The 13,724-nt window shown below is 43.7% G+C and overlaps 2 protein-coding genes across 2 annotated transcripts; both read right to left on the bottom strand.

Annotated features, from left to right (window-relative positions):
- Positions 1-675: 675 nt before the first annotated feature.
- On the bottom strand, positions 676-8,393 carry LOC138603957 (GTPase IMAP family member 8-like). The gene is made up of 4 exons (XM_069675738.1): positions 8,236-8,393; positions 6,177-7,108; positions 2,846-2,960; positions 676-2,204 (listed from the first exon to the last, which is right to left on the bottom strand). The coding sequence occupies exons 1-4, from the start codon at positions 8,282-8,284 to the stop codon at positions 1,219-1,221; spliced, it is 2,082 nt and encodes a 693-aa protein (XP_069531839.1). The 5' UTR covers positions 8,285-8,393; the 3' UTR covers positions 676-1,218.
- Positions 8,394-10,054: 1,661 nt separating this feature from the next.
- Positions 10,055-13,518, bottom strand: LOC138603958 (uncharacterized). Its single transcript, XM_069675739.1, has 4 exons — positions 13,195-13,518; positions 12,953-13,021; positions 12,424-12,716; positions 10,055-11,163 (listed from the first exon to the last, which is right to left on the bottom strand). Exons 1-4 carry the CDS (start codon positions 13,421-13,423, stop codon positions 10,273-10,275), a joined length of 1,482 nt encoding a protein of 493 aa, XP_069531840.1. The 5' UTR covers positions 13,424-13,518; the 3' UTR covers positions 10,055-10,272.
- Positions 13,519-13,724: the final 206 nt, after the last annotated feature.

Below are 13,724 nucleotides of genomic sequence, written 5' to 3' on the forward strand. Positions count from 1 at the left end.
ATGTCCCAGTGATGCCATAATGTTAATTATGAACGTATGCTGTTCTTTTTCTACAGTTACATTTTAGACGAGAGAATTTTCTAGGCTAGAAGTTACTATAACTGTTGAAACCATTCAGTGACATAGAGTCTGTGCCATTTAGCTGACTATTGACCTCGTTACTTTTGTTATTGATAAAAAACAAAACAAAAAAAAACGAGGTAAATAGATGTTTGTGGAAATGATTACAGATATTGTGGGAACGTTGTGATGCCAAACATGGAGGATAATGAGGACAATGATGAGGATGAAGAGGAGGACTGCCCTACTGAGCTGCGTTAATACTGTAAGTTAGCATTGTGAGCTAAAAGTAAGCTACTTTTGTCATGTGCTGTGTCTCAAGCTGATGTTAGCTAGAGCTGGCAGGCAGCTGCTTGCTAGCTTGAGTTCTGTGTGTTGCTGGTTCCGTACAAACATCAGAAGACTTTTGTACATTTAGTAACATGTAATACAATTATACTCGCAGCATAATTAAATCACACTTTTCTGTAGTCATAGTTGGTAATTGTTGTGTCAAAAATAATTAGCTATAAACATGACCTAATTCACTGCAGTTCAGTGTTTGCTTCGAGCAAATGGTGAAATAGTTTGCACTGGAGAGAAAAATAATTGCTTTCACCATTTGTTAGGGGTAAACAGTGATTGTTTAATAAGCGTTACAAATTATTAGCATGTTAAACCAACATTTTGTGCTAATTGTATGTTAAAAAGAGGATGACTTGGATGCCACTGACTTCTAAAGATGGTAGCTTCAGCTGAACTGCATTTAAGCACAAACATTAACTGGATTTTGTCCACATTCACATACATTAAATGGTATCAGGAGAGTTTATATGTTAAGGCCAGCATGGATAACACTACACATTACATATTAATCATAAAATACATTGAGTCTTTGCTCGAGTAAATCATTTAATATTCTGTTTTTAAACTTGTTGCAAATTAAACATTATTAAATACAACCTCAAACCCAGTGTATATGAAACATAACATCATATATTCATTCAGGTTGTGTTACATGACAGTGCATTAATTCTTAATCATGGGAGAGGGAGAAAGCAATAAAATATAAAATATTAGATTTGTTAACGATGTATGTGGGATAAAATCTGTCACGTAATTAAAGATGCGTTATAGACTTGAGTAATAGATGACTAACAATGCATCAATACCTCAAAACTATTTGTTTTTCTTAGAAAGCCATGGTATCTTTCCTGAAATAAATGGAAAGTCTCGGAAGTGAATGCAAATTGGAATAGCCATTACTACGAGAGGCCACATGTATCGTACTAGGAAAGTCCACAACACCAATAGCATTACCAGGGTGACACTCAAAGTTTTCCAAATGATGGAGTTGCACCTGGTCTCCTTTTCTGCAGTCAGCCTCGCCATTTCCTCTTCTTTCCTCCACAGATCCCTCACTTTCATCTTCAGCTCTTTCCCCTGGTGATGCTCCTTCAGCTCCCTCTCCTTGTGGCAAATCTCAGCATCTCTCTCTGCCAGGATGCTCTCCTGCCTTTCCCTGATCTTCCTCTCCTCTTTGGGATACAGGGCGCTGTGGTAATGACCCCCTCCATTCAGGGCCACCAGGGTCTGAATCTTCGTGATGAAGCTCGTCACCTGGGTCTGGTCTTGTGGCTTCTTGTTGTTGAAGACGTGGAAGCCGCCACTACACTTGCGAATGAAGTTGCGGAGGTTGTCGTCGCTCTTAGTGATGATGTCATTTATAGTTTTATCCTCCAAACGATCCCCATGGGTGAACAGCACGATGGTGTAGTCCCAAACTCTGGGGCCAAACATTGCTTCGATCAGTGCCTGGGTATCTTGATCTTCCTGGGTCATCCGTCCTAGAGGGACTACAAGCACAAAGGCGTGAGGTCCTGGCTCCTGGAGTTTGACACTCTTCAGAATCTTTCGCACAATTTCTTCTCTCTTGCTGTCTTTCTCGAAAAGGCCGGGTGTGTCAATCACAGCGACAGGAACATCCTCAACTTTGCCGGTCTCATCCGCGGGCACATCCTTGACTGTCCCAACCTCCTTTTCACAGTGTAGAGTGACTCTCTTCACGCTCATGTCTGAATTGAACTCGTGTCTTCCAAGGATGGTGTTCCCACTGGAGCTCTTGCCTGTCCCACCTTTCCCAAAAAGCATGATCCTCAAGGGCGCTGTAAATTCAACAGACATGGCATGAGTGATTACCTGGAGAAATCTGATGACCATGTACGAATGCCGTTCATCTCTTTTTCCTATGTTGCTCACTTGTAAGTTTTGACCAAGACACACACTGCTAAACATTTTCAGTTTGAGACATTGTCTCTTCAGTGCTCTCTGGAGGACAAAAGATGTAACTCTGATACTGATTCTAAATCTTCCCACATCTAGTTTGACATTTCTGTCCTGCAATTTCTTTCTGGTTGGACCATTTTAAGTTGAACACTTTATTAGTCAAGTGTACATATAGCTTACTGTTTTACTCCTTTCAACCTATCAAATGGCAAAAAGAAATGTGCTCTCACATGGCAGCACACACAACGTGTTGTGCCCTGACTGACGTAGGAAAGCCAGTGTAAGCTTTTGGTTTGTGTAATAGTTTTAACGGTTTCCTTCCTGGCTGAAAACTCCCTCCTTTGTTCCCCTTTTGTTGCAGCTCAACGTGTGCTTGATCAAAGTGAGCCATATGAACAAGAAATAGAATTAATGTAAAACCCAGTTTGTTTTAAATAAATTTGGCATTTGTCTCCAAGTGTAGCTAAAAGCAGACAGACCTACTGTAAGACTTGTATTTAAACTTAATTTCAGTACTTACTGTTCATCTTGTCCTCTTGGTCTGCACCCGACATGCTGTCAGAGAAAGTCGCCAACTTAAACGTCCGAATCAAGGCAGCTTGTAAAGCAGTTTCTGAGCGATAGATCGAGTTTAACTAAAGCGTCTTTGTTCTGATCCTCCCCCTTCCTGCTGTTGTAACGTGAAAGTGAAAGTATGCAGAGAAAATGCAACAAGGCTGAGCATGTGCTCAAAATGTGTTATGTTTGTTTCCAAGAGCGAAGTGAGACACAAGAGAGGCACCTAAAGCAGACTGTGACAGCAGAGCTAGGGAAGTTTCATAACTTTACTACAGCTAAATCACAATGCTTTTATGATAAGGCAGGGGATAAAATCCACAAGAATCAGTCCAGGAATAAACAGGAAAAGCCAGCCTTTCCCAATAAGTAAAAAAGCCAGGTGTTAGCTGGTGTTAGTGGGTCTTTTGACCAGTGGGAAAGCGGCTTAAAAGGGCTGTTGTCAGCTCTGTGGTGCTGGGCAGCCGAGTCTCTGTGGCGCCACATTTTGAAAAATCACCCTCATTGACCCTGGTTTTGTCTTTGACGTAGACAAAATCATGAGTTAGCATGATGAGGAATTCAACTTCAAAATGATCTGCAATTATTAACAGTTGTTCCTTCCTGTCGGCCTTCACAAAACTCCTTACCAGGATTCTGCACAAATTCAGATACAGGTTGCATTTTCACACCAAATGAACAAAGGTTCAACAGAAAACAAAGCCTGGCAAGCAAGGCTTACCTTGGGTTATTAAGCTACCACACTACTGACCACCAAGAGGCTACAACAACTAGCCATGACTACCCATCAAACCAGGGTCTTTTTAGCTAACTAGACTATATGAAGAAGATTTGGCTGGCAAATTAAACAAAGCCAAACTAAAATAACTAATGAGTCAATTCAACCAGACCACATTTCCTTTGTGATCAGGAACGTGGACACCAATCAATCGCCTCTCTTTCTCTAAAACACACCAGATCAACACTGAAATGTCTAAGCCTTAAGTTCTGACAGTACACTAAACCTCTCTGGGCAACTCCAAATGACAAATAATAATAATACTGCTGACAGGCAAAACTGAATGCACACCCTTATTTTCTCCCTGCAGTGCAGAGTAACTTACTTACCAATAAGAAGAAACAGCTGGGGAAACGGCATTGAGAATCCAGAGCAGCACAGGAAACCAGAGGGCTTGGCCGTCATAATAAATGTTACTTTCAATCTAATAGTTGGAGGTTTTTAAGTTCCAATCGGTACAAGTTAATCAAACACAAAGTGCTCCACACACACAAACACACACATACAAAGCAACATACCCTTCACACCCTTTGAGGGGTAAATAGTTGTGTCATCAATGGTTACACATACATGCTCATAATTCTGTAACATCTGCATTATGAACATAATTTTAGATGTAAGAAAGTAATCCCAGATGCCATACCTGATAGGGAAAATAGAATAATATGTCCGATATATCTGATATGCCGAACACTGCAACAAAGTACATCTGCAGTAAATTTTATAAAAGCAACTCTGACTCAGAAGGCATTCCTCGCTGCTCTGACTGATGCATGGCTCGTATTGTATTTCATTTTAGTGTCTTACCGCAAACAGAGTTAGAAGAAGAAAAATAACACACTGAATTATTCATACATGACTGTTTATTGTGTCCATGTACAATTATCACAAACTGTTTTTCAATCAAATTTTCTTTTATTTTTCTTTTGCAAAATTTACAACCACTAACGAAGCAAAAAATCACTAACTTCATTAAATAATTGCCGGAGTAAATCATTAAAATCTCAGTTCCTATTAATGCAAAAACATACTACATACAAAAACAGAACATTAATTATTCCAAATGAGCAAGAAAGTTATAAAACTTAACAATTTATTAGGAACAAAGTCCACAACAGTAATTGAAGATCCAGTATAGACTCAAGTATGTGATGAATTATTTTTAACAATGCTTTGCTATCTCAATCAATCCGTTAATTGTTACTTATTCATATAAAGTAGAATTCAGTCTCTGATCAAACAACAACTGTGTTTTCTCCAATATTGATGGATGTGGAGCAGAGAATGTTGTCTGAATTGTAGCTGATGTTTATCCTCTCCACTTCTTCCATACATAACTTCAGTGTTTATGTTGCAAAAACACACCGGGAACCAAGTCATTAGAAGGGGAGGTTTACAAAGTGTTAGGCTGCTCTTTTCCACATCCTGACCAGTCCTAAGCTTAACCCAAAAGGCAGCTGGACTTGGTTGAAGTTCTTGCTTCTTCAGTTCTAAACTGACTGGTTCTAACTGCCTGGTTTAGAACTGAAGAAGGCTTTCCAGTGAGAGGTGAAACGTCTTCAAGAACTTGAACAAGTCCAGGTGCCTTTTGGATTAAGTTTAGAATTACCATGACCTGGATGACTGAGAACCTTCACAGACATCCTGATCAGTGACTCATTATCATATGTAAAAAAGAAGCACAAATCTAGCAAGGCTTGCAAATAGGCAGCTGAAGAAGTGAGCGCCATCTAGAACTAAGGAACTAAGAACTAACTAAGTGTGACCTCTAACCACTAGAGGTCACACTTGTGGTTTGAGAACATAGACTGTAAGGGTCGTAGCCACCTTGACATCACCCATTGGCTTGTCTGCCATTTGGCCACTGCCATGTTGGTTTTCCAGAGCGAGAAGTGACCCTGATTGGACAAGAGGGTGGTGCTGGAGAGGAGGAGTTGGTAAACACCAATTTATCATGGCTATACAAGCTGTGCCTGTGGCTAATTCAGTAGCTGAACTATCTAGTTACCAGAATAGGATTCTATTTGTGGTGATATCTGACCAGAGTTCTTTATTTATTAGACGTAAAGAAGCTACAAGAGTGTGTAGAACGCAGTGGACTCACCGCTCACTCACCAGAACCTTTGGTGAGAGATGACGGGGGAACAACACAAACTCTGTAACCTAAAATGAACTGCTGTTCTCATCACTACAGCCCGCCATCATCATCTGCGGGGAATAGCCAACAACAATCCTCACTCCCATGCACGAGCCTCCAAAGATAAATCAATGTAGGACAAATACTGCTAGCTAACAAACAAGCTAATAAACCAGGTACTGTGAGCAAAGACACAGATACCTGCTTATTAGAGCTAAAACTGAATAACATCATACTATATTTTCACTCTACTCTCACTTCTTTCATTGTCTGTTTGTACAATACACTGCACAGCAAGCTAAAATGCAATTACAGTTGAGATGTTAAGTTTGGTGACTGAAATGTATCGGGCTGTAAACATGTTTAATTCTGCTGAGGAACAGCAGGATTTGGATCATCCGCATTGGCTGCCGCTTGTTCAGGGTTGTGCAAAAACCATGCCATTGCTATTACTATTACAAACAGGATTAGGAGTGATCTTAGGAGTGTTCTCAAAGTGTTCCAAATGTTGGAGTTTGTCTCCTCTGCAATCACCCTGGCGTTTTCCTCTTCTTTCCTCCACAGCTTCCTCATATTCACCTCCAGCTCTTTCCCCTGGTGATGCTCCTGCAGCTCCTTCTCCTTGCGCCTGATGTCAGCATCTCTCTCTGCCAGGATGCTCTCCTGCCTTTCCCTGATCTTCCTCTCCTCTTTGGGATACAGGGCAGTGTAGTAATGCCCCCCTCCATTCAGGGCCACCAGGGTCTGTATCTTCGTGATGAAGCTCGTCACCTGTGTCTGGTCCTGCGGGTCCTTGTTGTTGAAGACGTGGAAGCCGCCACTACACTTGCGTATGAAGTGGCGGAAGTTGTCATCGCTCTCAGTAACAACATTATTTATGGTTTTTCCCTCCAAACGATCCCCATGGGTGAACAGAACGATGGTGTAGTCCCAAACTCTGGGGCCAAACTTTGCTTCGATCAGTGTTTGGGTATCTTGATCTTCCTGGGTCATCCGACCTACAGGGACTACAAACACAAAGGCGTGAGGTCCTGGATCCTGGAGTTTGACACACTTAAGAATGTCTCGCACGATTTCCTCCTTGCGGTCTGGCTCAAAAAAGCCGGGTGTGTCAATCACAGCGACAGGAACATCCTCAACTTTCCCAGTCTCATCCACGGACACATCCTTGACGGTCCCAACTTCCTTTTCACAGAATCGAGAGACTCTCACCACCCTCATGTCTGATTTAAACTCGTATCTCCCAAGGATGGTGTTCCCACTGGAGCTCTTGCCTGCTCCACTCTTCCCAAGAAGCATTATCCTCAAGGGCTCTGTGAATTCAACAAATAGGAAACATATTACTCCAAAAATGTCTTTGTTTTTACAAGAATTTTTTTTGCCCTTTTATGCCTTTATTTGAGAGAGAGGACAGTGGGTAGTGTGGAAACTGGAAGAGAGAGTGGGGATGACATGCGGCAAATAAGTCAAACCCAGAGCCACCCCAGAAAACATTGTTGGGTGCGCCAGTTTACCTCAGCGGTCAAATCGCTTTTCCAATATACAGTGGCTGCAGTCAGCGGTCCCGGGTTCAGCTGCCACGCTTGGCCCCTTGCCACGTCATCCCCCATTCCCTGCTTCCAACACTATCCACTGTCCTCTTCATGAATAAAGCCCAAAAAATAGCCTTCAAATTTCATTACAGTTATTACCGTGACCACCATTGTTCTCATTTGTCATATTTGCTAACTTAGCCTCACCACTTAATTGGAGTTTAACAGTGACAACAACACGTCAGCTGATGTTAAAACAAAAACACCCACAGAAACTAACAATCTTGATACGAATGCCCAAGATGTATTTTGTTTCCCTTTTAGTTGTGTCCAAGATACAAACTGTGCTGAACATTATGAAGAGCTGAAAGCAGCTTGGCTTGTGCGTTCTTGTGAAACTATGTTATAGTGACTGTTTATAAATGTCCTCAAACCTGGTTTGGCATGTCTCCTGGATTAAGTGTTACAAATGGGTACATGTAAGCTATTATTGGTGTATTAGCTCTGGTAAACATTTCTCGTTTTGACTGCAGCGCACCGTATTTCAGACCGGGGGTCTTGGAGGCTCAGGGGTCTCAGGCTTGGAGCTGTCCACTAGTAAACGGATCACCCAGGACACATGCGTAATACCAAATGTGAAAAGGGCCATAGTTTTCTTACAGCTAAAGGCCTCGGTCTTTAAAAGACAAAAACAATTTCCCCCAATTTCCTTGTTCCGACCTGCCTGTGGCTGATTGACATGTGGTTAAAAACTCCAGTGATGAGACATGAGGTCAGGGGTTGTCCTCTTACACAAAAGTAAAGTGAAGTGTCAGTTTATATTTTAATCATTCAGCATTTTGAGCAGCGAAAATAAGAAATACACTAACTAAAAGATTTAAGCAGCAAGAGTTAATTTCCATACTTACGTTTCTTCTCATCCTCTCGCTCTTCAGCAGGCAAATTATCAGCGTCCATGGCAGACACAGATCCAGCTATTTAAAGTAGTCAGCTACAATGACTATAATGTCAGAGTTGAAGCAGTTAATGACCGAGTTCGTCTGAAGTTGTTTGCGTATCAGTCCTCTCCCCGGCGTCCTCTCCGCTGCTGCTGCTCAAATGTGAAAGTGAAAGTATGCAAGGGGCTGGAACAACTGCAGGACTGTTGCTCAATAGTTAATAATACCACATGGGACAAAGAACAATGTTCTCTAGATAACTGTCATAAGAGTACAACATATGTGCAGTAACATTTTGATCCGTTTAACAGGAGTATTGGGGTTAGGGTTAGGGTTGTGTCTCACTGTCATAATCTGTACTGACATTTCTGATTTAGTAGATGAGCGCAGTCACTGCAGTGAGTTAATCCATAAATAGCAATCTGGCCTTTGAACAGCCTCTCATTTGTTGGTGAACTCAAAGGGTCACATGGCTGGTGAACACCAAATGGAGACTATTGAATGTGTTTGCACTAGGAAGTACCACTGCTGGGGTATGAGAACTTCAGCTGACTTAAAGCTCCATCTAGTGGCAAAAAACTGTCATTGATTTTGAAGACAAGAAACAGGCTGGTTTCACATTGTCTCCACTCAAACAACACTCAATTGGCAATATATTCATTGGTTGCTGTAATTGTTCCTCCGTTCTAATCCTATAAAGAGATACCTTCATGTGATGATGATACGAGTCATGATACGAGTTTTCAGTAGTCGTTGTAACACAAGTCATCCCAGCCAATCCCTCTATGCAGCCACGGATCGATATCCAGCTTGGACAAACTGAACTCATACACTAAGTCTGCCCGGAACCTGGGCATCATAAGTGACGACCAGCTAACCTTCAAGGTTCACGTGGCCTCGATGACTCGGCCATGTCGATTTGCCCTGTACAACATCAGAAAGATCAGACCCCACCTTTCAGAGCACGCAACACAACTGCTGGTCCTCACAATATCGTGCATTGATCACTGCAGCTCCTTACTGGCAGGCCGTCCTGCATGCACATTCAGACCTCTGCACATGATCCAGAACGCAGCAGCGCGACTGGTCTTCAAAACAGCACGTCACTCCACTGTTCATATCCCTCCACTGGCTCCGAGTTGCTGCTCACATCAAATTCAAAACCCTGTTGCTCGCTTACAAAACAACAGAAATGGCTCCTGCCTCCCTGCTAGTCTACACTCCCTCCCGCCCACTACGCTCTGCCAATGAAAGGCGTCTGGTAGTCCCATCACAACAGGGCCCTAAGTCGCTAACTAGACTCTTCTCCTCTGTAGTCCCCCGGTGGTGGAACGAGCTACCAAATTCCATACGGTCCGCAGAGTCCCTTTCACCTTTAAGAAGAAGCTAAAGACCCAGCTCCATCTGACCTTAATGATATTGACGCTATTGATGATGATGACATCGAGGATGTTGTTGATGACGATGATGACGCACTTGAAGCCGTTTGTTGACACATACTAACTTTGTTTCCTCCTGTCTTGATCGTTGCTTGTGTTGTATTAACTCTCAGATGTACGTCGCTTTGGACAAAATCACTGCTAAATGAAACTGTAACATTCTAAAGTGTAAGTCATTTTTTGATTAAAAAATATTTGTTGAACATGGTAATTCTTCCTCACTGTTTTCTCCAATATTAACATATTTTCATAATACAGAAGATTAGACACATCATAGCAATTACAAGTCATTTTCGTCTAAACCAGTCAGACAAAATCTTTTAAGCTGAAGCTTCAAGGAGAATTTATTTTATTGGTAGTCAGTGCTGTAAACTGTATTGCACTAAAATGTAAAGCATGTCACAATAACATCCCGCATCACTACGTTTAGAAAAGTGAACAGTTCATAAGGTTTCATTCATGTCTTTTCCTTTTCAGGCTGAGACTCTGCAGGAGTATCATGAGTTCATGATCTCTGGATGTGATAATAAAAGTTTACTGAGCCCCTGCCCTCCAGCCTTTCACCCTCTCACTTCCGATCAGCGAGTCTTTGAAGGAGGGCGATGACTGTGTCCTGCTTGGAGGAGAGCAGCTCCAGGGCTGTGGCTATCCTTCCGAGGGACTCCGCCATCCGCACCTCCCTCCTCTCGCGCCTCTTCTCTCGGGCTTCCACCCTGCGGCGAGCCACCCGGTCCAGGTAGGCCTGCTCTTCCTGTCTCTTCAGAATCTCTTGGAACGCAGCGGTGCCGGGTTCACACTCGTTTCCTTTCTGGTTCTGACCTTCGGCGTTAGAAGCTCCGGACAAGGCTGTCGCGGATAGCGAGGTGGGGAGAGAAGAAGCAAGACAGGAGGAAGTAGGGGAGAAAGAGGAGGAGAGGCCAAGGAGGTTCTGATTGTTGCAGAGTGGCGCATTGCTAAGGCGAAAGGGGATGACAGTTGATGAGAAAGACGGAGCTTTACGGCCTGCGTAGCGTGATGTGCCGAGGTCTGTGTTACCCGTCAAGCCGAGGGAAGGGGAAGTAGAAGCCGTCTCTGTAAAACAAGGCGAGGAGATAAAAGACGGAGATGGCACAATGGAAGCCGGGTGAATGCTGGTGGTAACAATGTCACTGTTGAGGACGATCAGGGGCTTGATCTCTGGAGCGTGTGTTGGGCTAACGGTCGCTGTAGTCATTGAGGCAATGGCAGCAGTGCTACTGATCATGTGACTGCTGATGGCTCCCTGACCTGCTGAGTCCACACAATCAGACGGAGCAAAGTCCCCATTAGGGTGGATGATGGAGACGGGCTGTGGAACCTGTGGCTTTGCAGCTATCTTTGCTAAAGGACCAGGTAGCGTAGGAACAGTGTTTCCGCCTTTGCTTCTTTTGTTGTTGATGATCTGAGTGCCGACTGTGTCACAGAGTGTCGCATCCATCAACTAGAGTGGGAAAAGACAAACACAAGGAAGCAAAAAAAAAAGGGAAAAAATATACTGTGGTTATTTTTGGTAACCGGATCAGGTGATTATCGGTTGATCTAAAACACAGTCATTCACATGATAGGGCTATCTTTTCATTTAATAGGCTCCATATGCTGCTGCTGATAACGAGGAAAGGACTGGATTTCCTGTATTGAGCCATATTACACAACAGTGTCAGTGTATCTGCTCTAATAGTTCTGCTTTTGACCTGAAAAAACTAGGTTCAGTTTATTACATGGAGTTGTTGAATACTCGAGTCTGATTGGTCGGTTACTTCATTCTATAGTCTGTTATTTTAAATAACAGACTGTTTCTATGGATGCAGCTCTTATATGAGACTCTGGAGGATCGCAGAAAGCTGTGTGATAGGTGGGGTAATGCAGAGCGAGTGGGTCCTCTGCATTACACTCTTGGGCTTTATTTCCCCAATAATGACCCACTTGCTGTACATTAAGCCATGTTTTACAAATGAAATCTTCAAACTATAGCCGCTTTCCCACTGGACAAAAACCCCGCTAACACCCGGCTTTTTTGCTTAGTGGGAAGGGTTACAAACGGCATTCAGACCCGGGTCAAATTACTCTGCAGTAGACCCGGGTAGTTATCGCCTCGGCTCCGATCGGCAATGATGGGAACACAAAACCTGGGTGGACATGCTAATCTCCGCCCCCTTTCCGGCGCGATGCTATGACGCGCCTCTTTGTCATCTCAGCTAATCTCGAACATTGTTCCAAATTTGTCGGCGACAAGTTTGATAAACAGACTGAAAGAGTAATCAATACAATAAAGACCTAACCACCGTAACATCTTCACTGTTTACTAACCCTGTCTCCGGCGCGTTTGTGACGTCAGACGGTGATGTAGCAGAAAAGAGACCGAAAGCAGGCTACTCCACTGACAACGGGAAAAGAGACAATCCGCATCTATAAAGCAGGTCTTCCCGTGTCTGATTAACCCAAGTCAATGCGCTAATTTTGGTGGGAAAGGGGTTTTAAAGTGAGTGTAGAAAGTAATAGGGTGCCACTGGGAGGTTTATTCTGTATACTTTCACTATAAAACTTGGTTTCTGGGTCAGAACTCAACCTGATCCAGTTACACTTTAGTCCAGTCCAAATTAGCCCCAATTTTTTTATGAGTTATTGGAGGTTTTCAGATTTAATCCAACCATTTTGGGCATTTTGCCAGTGTGAAAATAGAGCACAGGAAGCAAAGACTTACATCAAAGAACTCCCAGGAAGTCTTAGCGTGTCCCGTCTCGCGGCTGCGGTCTTTGACCCTCTTGTATGTGACGATGAGGTTGTTCCACTTGCGGCGTATCTTTTCCACAGGCAGCATGTGCCCCTTGGAGGCCATCTCCTCCTGGACGCTCTGAAAGAGCTGCGAGCGCTCCCGCGTCTCATACAGACCCCAGCGGCGGCCGACTGCCTCGATCAGACACAAAACTGCTTTGGAGGAGAAATCGGAGCCGGAGGGGAGCGTCTTCTCTGAAGGAGCAGGAGGCATCGCTGAAGCTGGGAGAGGACACAGGTAACTTTGACTTTAAAATGGTAATGGGAGATCTTAAAACTTACATAAATTGAGCTTTTCACTGCCACAGGTTTACACACCTTTAACAGGGACAACTTAAGCCTCCTGTGCACCTGTCCATCAGGTGTGCATGATTATTATCTAATTATGACGATGGGAGTAGGTTTAAGAGGACACACTGACAACAATCTCAATGAAAGTATCATACTCCTTCACTTACCTGGAGCTATCTTCAGGTAAGTTTTCCCATCCCCTGATGTGGCGAAGAAGCGGTCAGTACTCACAGGATCTTAAGGTGACAGATCAAAGATGATGATAAAGAAATAGATTCATAATTTAAAAACAGATTCAATAATGGAAGTAAATACCCAAACACCACCCAACTTAAACTCTTATGTGCTTTAAATTTAAAGATAAAGTTACGTGAAGCATTATTATAAATAAACTATGGTCTACACTCACAGAGCAGTACAGGGGTAGTTGTCGTGGCTGCATGCAGCTCTGTGTCAGCCAGCTCCTCTGCAGTCTGATCCCCTCCTCCTCCTCCTCCACCTCTGCATGCGGTACCTCCGCAGGGCGCAGGCGACTCCTGGCTGCCCAAAACCAGCGCAGATGTGTTCTCATCGACAACCTCGGTCTTCACATGCATCGCTGCGACGTCGCTGCTGCCTCCTTGCAGATTTCCCTCCATTACTGACACAGACAGACAAACATGAGCCGAATGGAGGAGAGGGAGACTGTTCTGTCTGCGCAGGCGCTGGATTGGGAGAAAGTTTGAGAATCGCAGATCTCAGTCGGCGATGCGGAGTTCAGCCTCGATGTGTGCTACGAGAGTCATGACTCCCGCAAACGTTGGTCACGCGCGTGCTGGAAGAGCGTCATCCTGTGTTTCATGAGGGGCAGAGAAAAGGCTGCGCTGTGTCCCTCAGACGACGGATGCGCAGAGCGGCTGCGCAGCTCTCAGCACAGATTTGCTGCTGGCAACTGTGACA

This window comes from Semicossyphus pulcher, unplaced genomic scaffold (assembly GCF_022749685.1).
Source record: "Semicossyphus pulcher isolate SPU_LCO1_2020_fin unplaced genomic scaffold, fSemPul1.0.p SCAF_25, whole genome shotgun sequence".
In the NCBI taxonomy this organism is placed as follows: domain Eukaryota; kingdom Metazoa; phylum Chordata; class Actinopteri; order Labriformes; family Labridae; genus Semicossyphus; species Semicossyphus pulcher.